We start from the raw sequence: 21,796 nt of genomic DNA on the forward strand, positions 1-21,796 counted from the left end.
AAACGTCTAAAATACAAAATACCAACTTATTTATAAATATATATATATATACACACTTTAAAAAATATATTAATTTTTTTTAGAAATAAACTAAACTGAGCCTTAATGTTTTGCAATCCCTGGGGTCTCTCAGGTGAGTCCCGCCTTACTCCGTGCACTTGATTGGACTGTAGAGCACATACTCCACGCTGATTGGTCGAGCTGTGTGTCACTCATCCTTTCCAGGTGAGCAGGTCCGTACATGAACTCAGGTGAAGTTTACCTGTGAGCCAGAAGAAGAGGGAGGGACGTGGATTAACGCGCACATTTCACCCCTGGTTGTCTCTACTCGCCAGGACTCATTTTCATAGAAACTATTAAATATTAAGTTATTGTAAATGGCAACGAGTGTAGGGTTAGCCATGAATCCTCCGCAAACGCCTGAAGAAAGGGCGGTTTTCACGCAGCTGAAGCCGGTCCGGATGTCAGGGGCGGACGGCGCTGAGGACGCGTCCGTGTTTGAGGACGTCAAACCCGGGGTAAGAGTCTGAGCCGGCCCGCTGTCTGTGTCTGAACTCCTGGGTTTTTTTTTTTTTTCCTTCTTTTTTTTTTTTAAGAATAAGATACTTTTATAAACTTACCTGCATTTTTAACACTTCACTTTTCCACTGGCATTGTTGCACTTTAATAATTTATATAATCTTAGTGTTATAAAGCTATAATAAGCAGTAAAGTGCTTTTGTTTGGTGTGAGAAGAAGCAGCTTACCTGTGAAGTAAAACTGATTGAAGGTTTAAATCAAAATTGTGCTGGAAATAGAAACGTCTATTCCATAAATGTTTTTTTTTTTTTTTTTTGCTGTTTTTGAGCTTTTCCATAGATTTGTTATATGCTTTATTTAATAAGTCCATTTACATCATTTGTTTACTGCACCTACATATGTAAGATCATTAAACGAGAACAAACTATTTGGAAGTGGTTGTTGAATTTTTACTTAAAAAACAGCCAGTTTAGCTAGTCCTTATTACATTTGATTCTGCTTTATACTTGACATGGGCTTTGATCATGTGTTTTACAAGAAAGGCAAATGCTACACAATTTCTCCAAACTGTTGTTTTTACTCAGGGCCTTCCTTGTATATGATCGTGCTATTGTGTGTGTTAACAAATCAGTCTTTGGTCGTGTTACAAAAGGATCCCCAACGTTTTGACATCCCCCGCCACCGTCTTTGTCGAACACAAACAACAGATCAAGAGGCCAGACACGACAGCTGCATTAAAGTTAAATGGCAGTGGATTGTGTGATGGGCCTGCATGATCTGTGCAGAGTGCAAACAGAAACCAAACACCTGCAGATGCTGCAGCCGCACAACTCCAACAAGTCATTTGGCAAATAGTGAGCAAGTGGAGACGTCCAGGGATGAAGAAATGTTAATATAACCATAGTGTGTTTGCTATTGGTCAGGAACACTCACCATCACAGCTGAGGTTTACTGGATTTATGGTGTTGGTTTTTATGCAAAGCCATCACATGCTACTGCTGTTGGGAGCTCGCTTTATAGGTTCGCTGATCAGCATCTCTCTGCACTCATCATACACTTTGAGAACAGAAATCCTATTAAAAAAAAAAAAAAAAGAGTTGTTTACATGTTTTGTCTTACATTTTGGAGAGCATTGTGCACCGCCAAAAACAAATACACAAAATGACTGCAAAAACACACCCAAATGAAAAAAAACACACAAAATGACCTTAAAAAATACAATAAAATGACAGAAAAATACACACAATTACAGAAAACATATTATAAATGAAAAAATAAACATAATTACTCCAAAAACAAACAGAATGTCAGAAATAATACACAAAATCACTCCAAAAACATACAAAATGACAAAAGTTTCCAAAAATGACACAAATTCACACAACAACAACAACAAAAATAAAAAAATAAAAAATGCCTTTACACTGACAAAATGATAGAAAAAAGACAAAAACCCTGAGGTTCTTACTGGTCATTATTCTAAATGTTGATATTGTAATCACACAATCCCATTTCTGCAGCCCCCACTGTAATAAAAGTTGCCCATCTCTGTTGTTGGTAATGTTGGTAAAGGTTATATTTCATAGAGCTGACAGTGAAATATCTCTTTATTCTTTGTAAATGCAGTGATTTTTCACTAATTCAGCGGGTCCACGTGTATGAATGACATGCATAGGAATGATAAGCTAGCTAAGTGCTGCTCTTCTGTGTATGCTATTATTGCTATGTAACCCTTTGTACCTGCTAAATGTAGGACGCGATGAGGACCATAAACGGCAGTATTTTATGACCCAAACTGTGTGTTTGTGGAACTCCATGAATCGCTGTGAAATGCTCTGCAGAGTAACTGAGCTTTATAGCACATCAATCATTGACTGGAGCAACAGACGACAAAAACATACAGACTTCTGTGTTTAAAAACGGCCGCCAACTCAACATTGGAGTGAATCTGTGGCCTTCTGTAACTTTTTGGTCTTATTATGACAAACTGGCCGACTGTTAATGATGTATGAGGACACCATGTTACAGGGGTTGTCTTCTGATGGAGAAGTTAGGGCTTTGATCCCATGGCTATACCAGTGTCCATGTGCTGAAGTGTGAAGAAATACATTGAATGAATGGTAGCTTTGGGCCTATCATGGCAGCTCTGTAACCATTGGAGTGTCACTGTGATTTCTGTCTACTTCAGTGTTTTTTTAAGCACTGCATGATCCACACCTGATTTAATTAAGCTTGACAACAAATTTAGATTTAATAAATAAATGTTTTTTTTTAACTCTCAGTGCAGGGTTACCTTGTTTGCTTGCATTCATTTGATAAATTACTAATTTCGAACACACAGTGGTTTCATCCAGGCCTCGCACCCGATGTTACACTTAGGGCTGCACAATTAATCCAATTTCGTGATCACGATTTTGGTTGCCACGATTAAGTTAACCTGATCGTCGGCAATATTGACATTGAAAAATATGGGCTCTGCACTCTATAATAGTGATAGACCGATATATTGGCCGATTTTTGGCGTTTTTTTTACGTGTATCGGCGCCGATCCACATTATTTACAGAGAGCGTTTTTTCTTTTACCTGTTTTTCATATTTGTTAAATATTTTTTACTTGGTGTCGTTCTAACTCACCTTTGTTAATTTCAATAAATGTTTCTTTTTTAAAAAATTGAGACTCGTACCATTTGTTATCATCATTGTGTCATTTTAATGATGTAAATTGAGGGAGCAAAAGTAGTATCGGCTCCAAATATCAGCTCAAGAATATCGGCAGTCCGTATCGGTCATCGGTTAAGGCTGATGGGGAAAAAAATTGGCATCGGCCCTAAAAAAATCCATATTGTTCTATCCCTACTCTATAATGTATTTATTTTGTTAGCTTTTGGTACATATTCAGTTCTTGGGTTAATTTTTTTTTTTTTTTAGTATAATTCATATTTTAAGCTTCATTTTGCACTGTGAACTGTACACGTTTGTTTTAAAAGTAGGTAAATAAAAACACTGATTTTTTTTTTTTTTCCCTAACATGTTAAATAATAATATAATCACAATTACAATATTGATCAAAGGAATCAAGATTATCATTTTGGCCATAATCGTGCAGCCTTAGGTATACTATAGCATTCCTGTGCAGGATAGGCAGGTATCTAGAAGATAAGGTTACATCCAATCAGCTTGTTTGACGAAAAAAGCTCTAATTTTTGAAGATGTCAAAGTATTTATTCATTGCTGAAAATACTGTAGTTTATTTGCTAGTTTCAGAACATTGAAGTGTTTGGACTGTGTTTCCTTTCTTGTCTGGATGGCTGACCTAGTACGTTTAGCAGCGTATGTAACCTAATGTACAGACAATGGGTGGTTAAGTCATTGTTTTTTCTCTGGTTCCTGTTGCTGTGATGTATAGCACTTGTGTTTATGCAAAATATTATGAAAGGGCGGGGTAATTGAAATGGCTACCCCTCAGGCAAATCAGTGCCAGGCCATCTGCCTCCTGAGACCGTTGTCCTCATGTGCTCCCTGCTCCCCACCGGGGTTCTCAAACACCGGTTAGGTGCACTCAGGTTTATCCCTGTCTGCTTTTCTCTTCTTCTCCTTGTTTTTTTTTTTTTTGTTCTCTACTTTCTATTTTTTTTCCCTGAGCCGGTCTTTGTGTCATTATGTTTTTAATGGAACGCTTAACTCGGCGTTGTCGTGACAGCTCTATGCTGCTCGACCTGTCTGAGCAGAACCCGCATCTCCACAGGCCGCCTTAGGCAAGAGAGAGAGAGACACAGAGAGAATTAGGATGATAAAGGCCGACCTCATGAGAAAGTCACAGTGGTAAAGAAAGCCTAACAGGACCGGTTCAACGCCAGTCACATGCACATGTTTAATTAGCTGCAATATTATTGTCTTTGTTCGCTGTAACGTAAAAGTAATAAATCACAAAAACTAAGAGCTTTGACAATACAACAGATCACTTTGAATCATTCATAAGGTGGTTAAATATCACCAAGGTGAATAAATGAATTCATTTGGTGTTCAGGTTAGCTGGTGTGGCTACAGATGAAGCCTACCTCCACCTGTCTGAGGCCTCAGATTTTCTACTTCAGGATATTCTCCTTTCTGTTCATTTCCTCTTAATCTGATTTCCATAATTTAATGTTCTGACAAATTAAACATCCCCAAATCAAGTAAAAAAAACAAAAAAACAACTTAAGGATTAATTATGATGTTAAACCTTGTATATGTATGTTTCAGAAGTCGAAACTGGATGCCCAAATCTCGCCACTTGTCTTTTTTTTTTTTTTATCTTCTCCAAAAACTTGCTACACATTTAATTACTTGTCCCGAAATAGAGAAAATGTGGTAAAAATGTTTGCTTTTCTCCATAAACATTTAGATAAGGTTAGGGTATATTCTATGTCATATAGTTATTTACATTTCAGGAAGTTACTTCCCTGACTTTACTCCGTTTTCGGTAATAATGGAAAATTACAAGCCCCGACATGGCTTTATTTTAAAGCTTATTTTACACTAAATTCCTAGTTTGTAAGAGTGTAGCTATAAACCCATATTCATCCCTCAACTGTCTACCTCTCACACAAAGTTGGAGCACCTCTAATCTCTTCCAGCATCTCCAACATAAGCCTTAAGGTACAATAAGAATGTGTTCAGTTCAACTGCTGCTGCAACACAGATCATAAAGTCATAAACACAACTCACTCACACGTGCTGTCCCTTAAAGAGAGAATGAATGGCTCGTTATGCTTCTGCAGAGCTTGATGACAAAACTTTAGTTTCCACCAGGTGTGTTGGAGCATCTACAGAAGCATGATAACGAGCCATTCATTTGATTCACGTGTTAGAGCAGGGAGACATCTAAAAGTCTTAGGAATCCGGCCCACGAGGACTGGAGTTGCCTACCCCTGCTCAAGTGAGTCACATGTTGATATTTTGCACCAGTGACTCGTCTTTTTTGAGAAACCAATACCGAGATATGAGTTTTGATTTATATCCCCAGCCCTAGTATGTAAATCAATGCACAACACCCTAAAATGTATGAAAAAAAAAGGGAGCAGTGGCTAACAACAGAGCTAACCGCTAAACCTGGTTCATGTCTATCAGTAAGCTAGATTCATGTCGACAGAGTACGGTATATTTACATTTTTGAACGCGTTTCTATTGAACGTTGTTTTGGGCAGGAGCCTCGTAACTCCCGTAAAATCTCATCCCATGAGACGGACACTCAGAACCTCCTTATAACACTCTATATTACTTTGTTGTTTCACGTCTAATGTGGTAGTAATAATTTTATAGTATAATGCACAGAAATGTCCCGGTCTCCTCTTCTGTTTACACTCTGAGAGCAGTGGTCATGTGACTAGGTACGTCACGTTCTGTGATGTGTATTTGCAGAAAAAGTGTTTCCATAGCGCTTTTGCGACACATTTCAATATCGAAACGTCTGAAATTCTTCCTCATAAAAGCGTTAAACCTATTTAGTGATATGAGTGTTTTTTTTAGAAATTCTGGTGTTTCCATAACCAGTTTTTATTGCGCTATTTAGATTTTCCGCTTTTCCAAGGGTAATGGAAACAGTTGGTTACTATGAAGTAGGGATAGACCGATATGGATTTTTTTCAGGGTCGATACCGATTTTTGTTTCCCCATCAGCCTTAGCCGATGACCGATACGAACTGCCAACTTTCTTTCTTCAAGTTACATCATAAAAATTACACAATGATGACAACAAATGGTAGAATGACAACAAGTTAAAAATATTGAACAAATATTAAAAACAAAACAAGTAAAAAAATATTTCTGCTCTCTGTAAATAATGCGGATCGGCGAACGCAGCAGCCCGCATCGGCCGATGCACGTAAAAAACGCAAAAATCGATGTATTGGTCCATCACTACTATGAAGTTGTAGGTGACAGACATGAACACTAAGATATGGTGAGACAATTATCCTAACTTTGTGACATTGTGTAATGCAGTGGTTCCCTACCAGGGGTACGTGTACCCTTAAGGGTACCTCAACACACCTCGGGGGTACACAGAAACATTTGTCAATTTATTTTTTGAAAATGATGAGACAAATTTCCGCTTGTTCACAGACATTTTCTTTATCTATCGATAATAAATTGTGGCACAACTCTTTAAAATACATTAAAAAAACAGGTGAAGATCAACACCTAAAATGGTCAAAACATCGGAAAAATATGAGTGAAGCTTTCAGATGAGCCTTCTGACACAAAATAACAAAATAAAGGGGTACTCGCCTTAAGACAGAAAAGATAAGGGGTACACTGGACAAACAAGGTTGGGAAACACTGGTGTAATGTATGAACGCCACTTCAAGGATATAACTGTCACATATTGATGTTTTTGTCTAGGACACAAAGTAGTTCACAACCTCCAAGTGTGAGACTGTCGATGCATTAATGTGAAATCTTCAGTTATTAAAGGCTTTGGAGGTGAAACCACATGACTAACAAGCCAGAACAAACGCATCGTGTACCTTGATAAGTGTCCTAAAAATTGTGTAATTACAGTGAAAACAAAGCCAGCCTTTACATGCATCAGCGTTGATTTCCCCACAAAAGGTTGACGTGTTTGTTGAATTATGAAAGGATCACTTCTCCCGCAGGACTGAGAGAATAAGTAACAGATCTAAAATCTTTTCTGGGATTCTTGTGGCGTTATATCACCCGCGGGTTTCCTGTAAGGCTGAACCAAGACGACAGGAGAAGTTACAGAGTAACCTCGTGTCGCCCACGTCGCCAGTCGTGCCTAATGATTCCTGAAGATCAATACTGGGATACGGCCCAAGCGGGGTTCCATTGTTCCTTTTAGTTGTGGCATGAGGCTAGTGCTTCCGTCATGTTTTTCATGCAGCTGAGCTCTGAGATGGTTTTGGTTTGACTAAAGATTTGACTTGAAGGACATCACATGCAGCTGATTTGCATGTGAGCAAAGTGTATGTGACGGTGTTTCTTAGCTCAGCCTAAACTTTGCATTGCAGTAAATCACAGTGATGTATGTATTAAATATATACATAATTATTTATTATTGAATGTTATTCATTTATAACCTTTTATAGTCCCATTGAGACAACAAGGTCTAATTTTTTAAGAGAGACCTAATTTGGCCAAACACATAAATAATATGGGTTGTAATGATTCATTTGAATAATTATTCGATTCAAATCACTATTCGTCGTTTTTGATTAAAGGATGATATTTTAGGCCTGGGCGACAAAACAATAATGATATATATCGCGATGGAGATGTAATCAATATCAATAGAAAATATGTGCGATAGAATGCGTAATAATTTCACTTAACTCCTAAAAACCCGGGAATAAAATAAACAAGATTCAGCAGCAGCAATAAACAACAGCAATAAACAGTAAAAAAAAAAACACTATTGGAGTTATTTTTGCTATACATGTGCTTCTTTTTTAATGGATTTTTAAAAAAATTATTAGGAAATAAATGCCAAAATGTTCTTAATACATACCCTATTGTTCGTTTCATGTCAGAGATGTTAGTTCAACCAGGGTGTGGACATATTTATTATTTACAAACTGTGTTTGATTAAGCATTATTTAATGTCTGTATTTGTACATTGAACAATTATTTTTTTTTAGTTGAGGTTTTTTGTTTTTTTCCATAGATTTGTTGACCTCTTTTTAAATGTTAAAGTTTTTAAATATGGCCTTTTTTCTTTTGGTTCATATTTTGAATAGGTTAAAAAAAAAAAAAGAATTAATGATTAGCGATATCGACTGATATGAAACACTTAAATCGCAATACTTTTTTCAGGCATATCGCCCACCCCTACAATATTGTTTAATTTAGAACGATTCGATCCGAATTGATTCAGTGACTTGAAATCGATTCAGTAACTTTTGAGCCAAAATAATAACGTAACCGGTGTGAGTGAAATCAAATAAATACCTGAATACTTGACAGTGCAGGTGAGCCTTCATAGATTCCTGAGAGAATGGTCTATATATGAATTATGGACAAAAATAAGTAAACAATATTTAATGGCAAATATATTCACATTTTATTTGAATGAAGTCGAACCAACACAGGACGATAACTTTTCTACTCTCATTTCCAATATGCAATACGTTTTCAACAAAATTACATTTTAGGTTTACCCGACACTTCTGCTTGTTTTTTCAAGAAAGTATCCATTTGTACAGTTGCCGTACGGACAACCCCCGGTGCTATTGGTACAGTTACTGAAGTGCCCCTCAAATATTTATTGGAATCTTCCATGGTGTAAAGTCTATCTTTGGTTAAGATTTTGTCAAAATCTGTTAAATACTTTTGACGTAAATAAACAGACGCCGATGAAAATATAACCTACTTGGTGGATGTAGCAACCAAAATACACAAGAGGACATTAAAAATACACAAAAATTACTTCAAAAATTGGGGGGGAAAAGCCAGGAAAATACACAACATGACTGCATGAAAGAAAGAATACACAAAACAACAGCAGAAATACACAGGACACAAAATGACATTTAAATACGCAAAATAAAAAAAAAGGAAGTGTCTATTCGTACAGTTGCCGTACGGACAACCCCCCGGTGCGACACGTACGTAGAGTCTTAGGGTTAGGGTTAGGTTATGACCCAATATCGCAACAATTTTTAGGGTTAGGTTTAGTCTAGCCAATGAGGGGCGCTGCGTACAGATAGAATGTCGGTATATTGATACAACAACCGTACTGATAGCCACTGCCTTTTTCCAACAAACAAAAAACCCAACATTAGCATCAAAAATGAAGTGCAACCAAGATCTGTTCAGGTTAAATAAGCAGTGGTTGAACCTGATATTTTTCCTTTTAACTTGACGGCAAATCCTGACGCTTTCTGCAGAGCTAATCATTCGCAAGGCAAAACTTGCCAAGCACAGATCAATGTAGTTGGATCTTGGGAATATAAATCTATTCATTGGTCCAATGGCTGAATCGTTACACCCTTAATAAATAATGAAAAAAGTTAATACGTTTAAAAGTTACAGAGTAAGAGGTCTGTATTGTATGTACACTAGAGATGCTTAAGTAATAAAGGCCAGGTAATGTAGGCTGTAAATGTGCTGATTATATGTCGTGTGGGTAGAGATATGACAGCAGAAGTCCAAGGATTCATTTATAAATCAAAGGGTTCCAATTCAAAAACCTGCATGTGATGACCAGTTTATCTTTGAGCTCTGTGATAGACAGCATCCAACTATCAGTAGAGAGCTGGCAGAGGGATTCATACAGACAAATGTCTCCTTTTTAAATAGCTGCCACATTCCTTTCAGCTAAAAGTTGTTTTCTGGCTACAAAAGAGAGACTGAATTTATTTCTAAAGAGGAATCCTAGCTAAAGTCAGTGTGGGGGAAGAGAAATTCACATCCAAGTAGAATCCCAAGTATTTGTAAGATGTCCGGTATAGATGTGATGGTCGGGAGTACAGCTACAAAAACAGCATCCCTTTAGTTCCATTAGCATTTAGCACCAGTTACAGTTTGAGCTGCTACAAATTAAACTGAATGATTTCAGAGGCAGTAGATGACCAAAGACCTGGTCATATCTGTTTGTATTACTGTAATCCACTGTGTCATCAGTGTTAAAATGCAAAGAAACATCCACAATATTATATATCTTAAGACTGGGCACAGCAATTTCATGATTTTTGACATGAAAGAGTCGTCGTCATGAACTTAAATAGACAAATGTGAAATCTGAGCCGCACGCTGCATTGTGCGATCAGGTCTAAGGTAGGACTGGGCAATATGTCCAGATTCAAGATACAGTATATCACGTTTTCTATTTCGGCTATATCGAGATATATCTATTATTTTATTTACGCAATAACAGTACAAATCACATCATACAAGTATTTAATATTCATAGAGTAGTCAAACAGTGTCCTTTACAATTTTTCAATGTCATAGCTTATTTTGTATTAAAATGCTTGTTTGAGGAGTCGCTGCTTTCGTTACTACTCGGAACGGCATGAAAAGCACAGTTCGATGGATCACTGAGTGCGTCCTAACCTTCCCCTAAACAAGCCACAATACAGAACTCACACACACGTGCTGTCCCTTATATGAGGAAAAAGCCAAAAGTGTCACATATTGTGCAGTTGTTTGTTAATAAATGTGTCTGTGTGGCATTTTTCTGGTAAGACTTTATCGAGTTAAAATATATTGAGAGTTACATCGTACATCGCCATTTTGAGAAAAAAGTATTGAGATATGAGTTTTGGTCCATATCGGCCAGTACTAGTCGAAGGTCACGGTAACTCTAATACCTGCATGAAATATAGCACATGAGAGTATTACAAACTACTATTGTGGATTTTAAGCCATGGAAAGTGATGCAGATAAAAGAACTTTGGTGTGCAGCCTGGGACCAAAAGTTCCTGAATGTTACTTTAAATCAAGAACAAATGTCAGCTGCTCAACATCATCTTGCCAGATTTCTCAAGTCGTAGTTGTCTAATAAATTATCAATCATTCATTTAATTACCATTTTCAAGATGTAGCATTTACAAACTGTCGATTAGAAATGCATCTCAGAATACCGTAATTACAAGCATGTACACAACACTTCTATTTCTATTTTATCCGCGCCATTTGAGCACAAACATATTGATTTAACAAGCTTTAAATACTAAAAATGCTATAAAAACCTTTGCTAAGAGCATGAACTCATAGCAGATGACTTTGAAGGCTGCCGTCGTGCACATTTCCGGCAAAATTATCCTCCTGAACATCATTAGAATGTGACGATAACCTACAGATCTCCTACATTTCATCAGTTACAGCCATACTTGTTACTTCTGAAACACTGCCCACCTATAGAATACTGTGTATTTAATTCAAGTAGATAACTTAGAATTAACAACCTAATGTTGCATCCAACAAAAAATGGCTGTGAATGACGACGTAGACATGACTAGTAAAGGTACATTCCCTTTAAATGAGGGATTATTTGTAGTAAAACACAATGTGCAGGCTGGTTTTTTGGTGAAACTTTGACATCAGTGTTTCACTGATAGAAGCCACAGCAGAGGGACTAAAGAGCCTCAGGTTGCTCTGCTCGTCCATTCCACTGTTAGTGACGCTGATTCTCCCCAGACTAGATGTCTCATACTTTTACTTACTTCACAATGTTTGGTCTAACCACCACCTTTTCCCGTCACCATGCCCAGGCCATGTGTGTGTACCACAGCTCACATGCTGATTTCCCCATGCCTGCGGTCTGTAAGCTCATCTAATGAAGCTCCAAAGTCTCGCTGATGACTGCCGCTGTTTATCCATCACGCGTCTGGAAGAACAGCCAGGATTATACTCTGGAGGAAAAACAAAAGGTGAAACCATTTTGTGGTGAGACGTAGAAATCTTCATAATCTCGTCTTCTCCTGCTAACCAACCCCGTCAGCCCGATTTTTAAGTTGCTGCTTGTCATGTTTTGGGCGACAAAGATTGCCGACAAAAACAGGCAATAATAAAAGGAGCATAGAAAAGGTTTTATTCAAAGTAAGCAAAACTTTACTTTGCTGAAGTTCTGTCGGGATTATTTAAACATAATATTCAGGCATACTCAAAACATCTTTGTGCAGAAACACTGACTGAGGCTCTGTGTTTGGATTAACCTGTGAAAAATAAATCGATAGGGATGTCCGATATCATTGTTTTTGCCTATACTAGTCTATATAACACAATTTATATTATGATGCCAATACTGATGTACGGCTATGCTAATGCATGGTAAGTGCTAATGCTAAGTTAATGTTATTGTTAGGCTATGCTAATGTTATGCTAAGCTAATACAAACCAATGCAAATTTGAATGCTAATACTAGCTAATGCTAAGGTAATGCAGTGCGACACGGGCCAGCACCTGCATCCTCACTTGCATTTTCTTCAGGAAATGCTAATATTGTAGTACAAAATTACGTTGGCTGGCTAACAGAATTAGCATGACGCTTATAAATACTTGCAGTCCCTTTTAATCTCTACAGTGAGGTGTCATTAATGGCTTCATTTAACCCTGAGGAAATGAACTACTTAAGGGGATGGGATGTTACCAAGTTGTACTAAAATCATTCCAACTCCTGATGAGGAAAACACAACTGATGCATGATGGGTATCACCCTGTGTCGGTTTTCACACTAATTTGCCCAAACTTGAAAAACGGCTTGTTTCTAAACATGAAGGCAAAAGGACAAATCAGATTCTTTGTTCCTTTTTTTCTCTTTTATTTTCGTGAAGTAGTTTTAAAAAAGTAACAGAATAGGTCAAACAGCAAAGAATACTGATTAGTATTTTACAAACAATCAAACAAACAGAAATTCTCTTGTTCACAAGTTTCATAACAAACTAAACAATAGTGCAAACATTAATGCCACCAGCAGTGATGAAATTACCTTAGTAGTTGTTTTTCCAATTTAAACAAAATGCATAAACTAAACGAAAGTGTTTTTTTTTTTTTTTTAATTCGACTTCAGATTATTTAAAAAATAATAATAAATAATTGGATTCTTACCAGTTGCATCTTCATGTCAAACATGATCTGTGTGTTTAAGCCTTCTCAGTGGGTCAAAAGGTGGAGTGAACAGACAAACCATGCTTTGGAGGAAGGCGCTCCTCTCATATGGTCCATGAAGGAAACACTGGTGGATGTTTCTTTAGTTCCACTTCCAGGTATTGCTGTTGCCCCTTCAGGCCTGGACTGCACATTACACTTTAAAATTATTTGTGGCATGTTTTTGTTCCATCTCAACAATGAGTCAACCATGTGACCAATGTCTGCAACAATACTGTTTAAAGATCATACTGCAGAAATGCACACGTGAACAACAGCCTGTGAAAACACTTGCATGTATTTCTGCAGCTCTTGAAGAAATTGAAGCTGTTTGTATTGCATGGAGAGTAACTACGGCAATACATCCATTCATCCATTTTCTGACCCCCCTTTTTTCAGGGACACATGGCTCTGCTGTGCCTATCTCTTGCTCTTATTGGGCGTTTGAACCCATTTTTGCAACTAAACTTGCCATATTTTAACCTATTTTTATCACTTTTTCTTGCCATATTTTTGCTCCTTTTAATGCATTTTTGCTACATTACTCCCATTTCTGCCACATCTCTATCAAATTTCATATTTCCTGCACATTTTTTCCACTTTCAAGACATTTTTGGCACTTATAAACCCTTTCCACCACTTTTACTGCCTAATGTTGCATAGATTGACCAATTGTTGTCACTTTTAACCTCTTTTCACCATATATCATGCTTATTTATTGCCAATTTAACCACATTCACAATTTGCCATGCCCTTAATTTGCCAGTTTAAACTAATTGTTCCAATTTTTTTAATTACATTATCCATAAAACAAGTATTTTGATATAAAATAAACAAGAAAAACATGTATCAGTATAAGTGAAAAGAGAAAACTTGATATATCTATCAGCCCTAGTACACTCTGGATAGGGCGCCAGTCCCTCAGCAATCCTATAGGGTTACAATTAATCTTAAAACACCTTGTGAATAAATACTCTGTTGTGTTCGTACTAAGCTTGGTAAATAAAATGCAGACTCTAATGAACCATGTTTTTACATTTTTGTCTTACATAATTTAATGAAGTATTGCTCTGTTACAACTGAAATCACCTTTTTATATAATTATGCTGCAAATTGTTACTTAAGCTTTTCCCATCCTGGAAATAAGTTACATTTTAACATATTGATCCAACGCAAAAAATCTGCACTTGTGTCTGTCCTGGGATGTCATGCTCAGATTTCCTATCTCCTTGTCATGGCTGGCTATAAACCTGGCCACAGTCTCAAAGGTTTTGTTTCAGCTGTCATGATTTCTGCTGTTGATTCATGGCCTGCAGACTGGGAGGCCCCAACATTTATGGCCATCCAAAGGCGAGCGTCCACTGTTTTCTGCATTCCTAAGAGCCGTAAAAGAAAGTGGGTGTGTGTGGAGGTGCTCATTTGTTTTGCAATGAACCACAGTGAGTGACGGAGGCTGTGGGAGACGGTTGAGCTTATAGCTCGAAGGTCCAAAAGGCAGCTGTGATCATTGTTGTCTTTGTTTCTGTGAAGCTGTCATGGATGGACGTGGTCTAACTACTGCTGTGGCTTTAGGAAAACATGACAAAGACCTTTACGTGACAAGATTATGGCATATATTTTTCATACTGTCAACTAAAGCTTTGTTTTACCTATATTACGCACTGACCTTTAACTATTGTGTAAGAAACTGTGGCTAAAACCAGCATACACTCAGATTAAACACGGATCCTTTAAGGTTGGACGTCAGACGTAAGAACACGCCCACTCTGTCTTGTAAACCCAAAGGCAGCTGATAAGAAATGACTGTTATCAAGCAGAGGGATTCATAACGATCGGTTGTATATGTTCTCCAATTATTAACTCACTCATTTTTTAACCAGAAGGAAACTGTAGCTCTTAGACTCTTATCGTTATCGCAGCTATGATTGATGGGGAAACAAGCCTACAACAAACCCTAAAAATTATGTGGTTTATATTATTTCAGTCTTTTTTTGGCAATACATAATATATTTCTAGACAAATATTATTAATATACATAGTTTATTTGTATATATTGTTTAAATTTTAAATATACAATATTTATAGTACAATTATTATTTATATATTATGTTTTTTACTATGTATTTTGTATATTTATTTTGTATTATTTATTTATCATAAATGTATTTATGTTTTCTTTAAGTAATATAATTTAAACAGTATATAAAAACAAGTTTATACTTCTTCCTGCTCCATTTGGAACTAATCTTTGTACATTCTTTCCTTGTTTTTATGCATTTTCTTCATAATCTTTGTTCAAAATAAATAAACAAAATCTGAATCAAAATTTTTATTGTATAATTTTAGTTTTCTATATTTTATTAGATGTTTATTTTTGCTGTTTATATCAATTATATTTATATATTTAGTAATATTAATGCACGTCTTCAACTTTAATCCCACAGTCCAGAAAAAACTTTATTTTAGTTTCTAAATGTTACTAAAGATTCTACATTTAAAGACAAACCCACTCAGAATGTTCTCTCATCTAATGATAAAGGACACAAATAATTATCTGCCAAATGTTTTTCGAGTAGTTCCTATAACGAGATGTGTACTTGTGTTTGTGTGCAATGTAGCGCAGACAACATGCGGCGCCAAAAATGCACCAAATGACAGAAAAACAATCAAAATAACAGTGATTATGCATAAAGTGACTCTAGAAACACACGAAATGACAACAAAACACACATGATTACACATAAATGTACAAAAGACTCTAACATCAAACAAATAACATTAGTCTAAAAAGTACATTTCATTTCTGATATTTCTGTTTGTTAGTTTTTTTTTTTTTTGGTTAAACAACAAATAAAGGTAAAGATGAAAACAAATACCAGGAACACTATTTGTCACATTTTCCTTAGTAAATAAATATAAACTAATTACGATTTCCATTACAACGCATTGAATATATAACCAATAAAATATAGATCAATATACATCTGTTCATCTGTCTTTCTTCACCCGTGTGCCATTAGAGGGTTTGTGTGTTTTTAATAGAGACTAATAATAAAGTGATTAAAACAATACGGGGAGTCGATCCAATCAAAGAGACGGGAACATTTCATGTCTTTCAGATGAGTAAGAATTACTCTTTGAATGTGTTTGTCTTCATGTTTATAGAAGTTGTAATACAGCTGGACAAGTATTCACTTTAAGGCTGTTTTAGGGTTGATGTCTTAATAAAGAATACAACTGTGTCTGTGGTGATCCTATTAGGGATGTCCCGATACAACTTTTTCACGTCCGAAACAATACCGATATTGCAGCCTTGAGTATTCGCCGATACCGATATATTAGCACAAATCATACATACTTTCATTACTTTTTTTGTAATATGGAATGTTAAAAAAAGGCTTAGTGATGTTACTCAATCAGAGAACAATAGTCAGCAATAGTAGCTATGAGAAAAACTGACCCATTTATTATTAACCAATTGGTTACATACATTTTAACCTTCAACATAATATCTAGAGTATTCTACAATTGAATAAATATAATATGTATCGTAGATTTTAGATGCAGTCCGATAAAATCCGATATTTGTTTTCTGGCTGATATTGGACCGATATCAATATGGAATCGGTACACCCCTAGATCCTATGGGGCTGTGGGGAGATTTGTCTCAAAGTGACAAACTACTGCATGTAGGGTTTATATAACCTCTAATTTGACATTTAAAAATAATCTAGAGTGTCCTCTTACTCCTTAACTTCTCTTACTGCTTTCCGATAATATTGAAAAAATAAATAAAAACCAAAGCACAATGTAGTCTTTCCGTGGGGACTTTTCTACAGTTTGCCGATGCTGTAACATAAACAGGTTTTTTTTCTTCTAAATGAATAGAATTCCCCAGTCTGGTCTGAAAAACAAAGAGATCTGACACATCCCTAACGTATACATGCATGTGGTAATATGCAAAACTGGAGACATTCAGGTTTTCTCTTGTTTCTACTGCAGTGGAAGCACTAAGTCAGAGAGTCATGACCACTTAATCATTAGAAGAGGAAGATTAGAAAGATCAAACTCAAACCAGAAATACCGTTTGAACGCAAACACTGAGTTTGGTGCCATGTTTGTAGAAGTCAGATCAACACTGAGACATCGGAGCAACAGCGTTTGATTCATTTACATTCAAAACAAATCCTACACAGAGCCAAATGGACTATTATTAGATCATAGATGCATTCATTTTAGCTAGTTTACAATCAAGCTTGATCTTCATTGTGAATACAGACAAATAAAACGAGGAACATGGTTTTGTAATCCAAGTAACACATTGATAAAGTACTGCAACATGAGCACTTTGACTTTAAAACCAAATATGCTAAATAAAGACAAAAGAAAATGAATATCAATAATATGAATAACATGTGTTTTCTGTAAGACAGCGGAACAATTAAACCTTTTGTCCTATAAAGATGTTAGTATGCAAGTACAAAATAAAAATTCTCCTTTAGCAATAAACACAACAATCTCTTATTTTTGTGTCTATATGAATTAAGAGCACCTACACTATTTTAGTCAAGTCAGGTGTCTACTTAGTACTTTAAAAGAGCATAAATCAAGATTAATATGAAGTATTACAATTTAGGACCATAAAGCACAGCTTATAAAGACAAAAAGAACATTTGCTTTGTTCACAATTGCAGTTTAACGTTGAATTGTGTCCCATTTATTAAAAATAAATAAATAAATATACAGCAGAAATGTAGGCCTACAATTCAATTCAAACATAGATTTGGGCAAAACCTTCTGTTATGATGAATCTAAATGTGGTCATCAGACGTTCTGCTACTGAAAAAGTAGGGGTGTAAAGATTAATCGATCTCGATAGATTAATCGATTGTTTGATAAATGATTTAGTCATATTGATTATTAGTATAAACATTCGTAGATCTGTGTTGGAGTTTGGTTTGGACCAGGAAAACATGTGTCATACTAGTTTCTGCACCTTGTGTGTGTGTGTGTGTGTGTGTGTGTGTGTGTGTGTGTGTGTGTGTGTGTGTGTGTGTGTGTGTGTGTGTGTGTGTGTGTGTATGTAGTCGATGCTTTGTGCACCTCTAAACGTGACGCTGTCTGCTCCATTGACTCTGAATGACATCCACACAAACAGCCCCAGCCTAAAGCAGTTCATCAGGGATGAAGATCAGATCGTTCCTCGTGCTTTGACAAAGACAAATACCTGTAGTTTATTTTCCTTTGTGCTCGGCCTGCCTGGTCTTGTTGGTTGAAAGAAATGCGTGTCGACACCTTAACCAATGATACGAGGAAGGAGAAATCTGTGTTTTTAGTTTGAATACCAGGAAGTCTGCAGTCTGTCTCTCTAAGGGACAGCACGTGTGAGTGAGTTAGCATGCCTTGTTTTTGGGGCAGGAGGCTGGACAGGCTCTAAAACCTGGGATTTTAGTGAAAAGTACGCTTAAAGATGAAACTGTATCGGAACCATATTTCCTTATTGTGTAGGAGAGAACCTTTATATATATTGCTGAATTGTTATATTTGCCCAGACCTTATTGTATAATAATGATAATAATATCACGGTTCATCATTTTATTAGTTGGGGGAAAAAAATTATACATTTTTTTCTAAATATTTTTAAAAACTAAAAAAAAAAAAAAAAAAAAAAAAATGCGTATTTAAAATTAAAGGAAAAACATGTATTAAAAAGTAAAATTGCACAAAGTCAAGCTGCTCATTGCTGGAATGCATTACCTATAAATATTATTGACATTAACACATACAATTAATTTAAAACCCAGCTATGAAAATGGCTTTTCAGTAATCATTAACCCTGATAGTCATGAGTTCTCATGCATTTTATTTTATATTTATATTTAAAATATGTATTGAACTATTTATTGAAACGGAAATATACATTATTAGTAATTTTGGTTAGACAACAAATAAATGTAAAGATGAATACAAATACCAGGAACATGAATGTTTTATGCTGTTTTAAAATTTGTGACATTTTTTTGGATAGATTGAGTTTTTAGGGTGACTTTTAACAGCTGTCCAGGAACAGCAGATGAAAAATAGCCATTAGGCTAACACTGGCACATTTACTGTAATGTTTATGAATGCACATTTACATTGTTCCTGTCAAATAAACAACAACAAATAATAATTAATGGATATATAATCAGCAGTTAGACATGGAAAAAAGGTGAACTCCTCCTTATGTTGTTTTCTGCTTTTTATATTTCAGGCTCGGCTTGAAATGGACAAATACCTTCCTCGGGTGAACAGCCCTCTGCTCAGTCCGTCCACTGACATCATTGACAGAAAGTACAGACGAGAGAGCGCGTCCGTCATCGACGAGTACTTCTCTGATGACAAACCTACCACTCCGTACAGTCTGAACATCAACGTTATTCTCCCGAGCACCACCCACCTGCGCACAGGCCTGTATAGATCCAACACCAAGACCCTGACACCGCAGCAGATCAAGACCGAGCCCGGGCTGGAGGTGCCCTGCTCCAGCCCCTGCACCCAGGCGCTGCCCGACTTCACATCTGTCTTCAGTGTGCCGCCTGTTGTCAACGGCGTCTTCATAAAGCCAGATGTGAGCGCTGGAGGAGCGGTGAGCGTGTCCCCCAGTACTCAGCAGCAGCAGCAGCAGCAGCAGCAGGGCCTGGACACAGAGCTTCACATCGGACCTCAGCCTCCACAGCCACAGGTCTACCACATGCCCATCAGCAGCTGTGCTGACCTCACCATGACGCTCTCTCACAACCTGGCAGCACACAGTTCCTCCAGCGGAAGGACCATGCTCAACCTAGGCAGCGTGGCTGTGCCAACCACTAACGGCCATTACATGATCCCAGAGCAGCAGCAGCAGCAGCATCAGCATCATCATCATCATCATCATCTCGGATACTACCAACACCAGCACACGGCGCCCCACAGCCTGCCCCCCTCACCCCCCAACTCCCAGCCAGGGAGCCCCGACGGGCAGGCGGAGCTGCTGGGTTTAGTGCCGCAGGGTCCGCCTCCGTACCAGCACACACTGAGAGAGGTGAAGGTGACGGGATTGTCACCGCACGCTTTGCTGATGACACACGGACAGGGCGTCCTGACAGGTCCCAAATACAACCGACGGAACAACCCAGAGTTGGAGAAGAGGAGGATCCACTTCTGTGATTACCCAGGTACCGGTCTGTTAACCTTCAGAGCTTCAATGTGGTTATCATGTTCAACATTTTGAATATCAAATTATAAACTTGGTCCAGGTGCTTCTGGAAGGTTTTCCTGAGCATTTCGTTTACTGTCGTCTTTTATTCCGCACATAATGGGAATTTAAAAACTCGTAGAAACAGAAATCATTGGGGCAAATATTGAGCATCGCGTTCGTTCAGGCAGGCACGAAGTCAGCTGCCCCATCAGCTGTCAGTATCCATCCCCTAATTCAGGTAATCATCCAGTTGACCCATGTTTCCCATTGGTTAGAGATAGTCACAGCGCTGTATTTAAACCAAACGCCTCGCTATCCACCCCCCACCCCAGCTCCTGTTTTTGTGCCTAATTAAACAGTGTTTCCTGTTGCCATCTAGACGTCTGTGCTTCTGTTCCAGGGGGTCATGCTGACCGCTCTCTCTGCTTATGCCTTTCCATGTAGCTCATCTAAGAGCAAGGGGGAGCTCTCTTCCACACAGCAGATGGAATGGCAAAGAGGTCCCTGAACAGAGCCTTAATGTAATCTAAAATGTATGCTAATAAACTATTTGACTGAATTAGTTCTGGAAAGAAAACTACCACAAACTGAAGAGTTTTGGGAAACAGTGAAATTTCTGTTGGAAATTGCTGGATAGTATTTATTATGTTTTTAAACAAAATATTTTACTTTTGTTGCATTGGTTTGTTTTAAATGTGCGTGTGTGTGTAGACTTAGAGAAGACCAACTCATCTTACTTCTGGCTTCCCAAACAGCCCATTTTATGACCTGTAAACAAAACCAGAAAAACATAATGACAAAATGTATTAATTAAATATTATTAAAATCTGATTTAAAGGGTGGTTCAATTTGAGACATGTGTTAACCTAAATATATTCATTAAAAAAATATAAACAATATATTTTTAAGAATCTTGTATGATGAGAAATTAATTATATTATTATTATTATTATTATTATTATTATTATTATTATTATTGTTGTTGTTATTGTAGAGCTAAATATAAACAAATTCTCACTTCATTATCCAGATTAATACATTTTAAAATATTAAGTTTCTGCAGCACCTTTTATTTTACATTCTGTTGCACACTGACTTACATGCTGTTAACTGTTTATAATTCACATTAAACTTCTTTTTTCCATTTTATTAGATTTAATAAAATTACCTTCATTTGACTGTGAACTTCATCGTAATCCCTGTTAAATGAGAGAAGCTGCTTTATTCTATCAGTTGAACTCATGTCTCCCTCTGGTTTCCTCACAGGCTGCAGCAAAGTTTACACAAAGAGCTCCCATCTGAAGGCCCACCAGAGGACACACACAGGTAGGAGCCTCGGCCGCTAGAAGACATATAAGACAGTTATTTGAGATATTGGTTGATTTTATTATTTATTTTATTTGTTTATTTATTTTGTGTGGGGCTTTCATAAATGAAAGGTTCTTAACTTACTTCACTGCCTTTTGTAAA

General features: G+C 36.9%; 1 protein-coding gene across 1 annotated transcript in view; it reads left to right on the forward strand.

The window, feature by feature from the left end:
• The first annotated feature begins 276 nt into the window (after positions 1–276).
• Positions 277–21,796, forward strand: part of klf5l (Kruppel like factor 5 like) — a 30,628-nt gene continuing 9,108 nt past the window's right edge. Inside the window, exons 1-3 of the mRNA XM_028466875.1 lie at positions 277–518; positions 19,361–20,303; positions 21,593–21,652. Coding sequence (XP_028322676.1) covers positions 378–518; positions 19,361–20,303; positions 21,593–21,652 — 1,144 coding nt within the window. The 5' untranslated portion in view covers positions 277–377. The remainder of the gene's footprint in view (positions 519–19,360; positions 20,304–21,592; positions 21,653–21,796) is intronic.

The sequence above is a fragment of the Gouania willdenowi genome, chromosome 14 (assembly GCF_900634775.1).
Source record: "Gouania willdenowi chromosome 14, fGouWil2.1, whole genome shotgun sequence".
NCBI lineage: Eukaryota > Metazoa > Chordata > Actinopteri > Blenniiformes > Gobiesocidae > Gouania > Gouania willdenowi.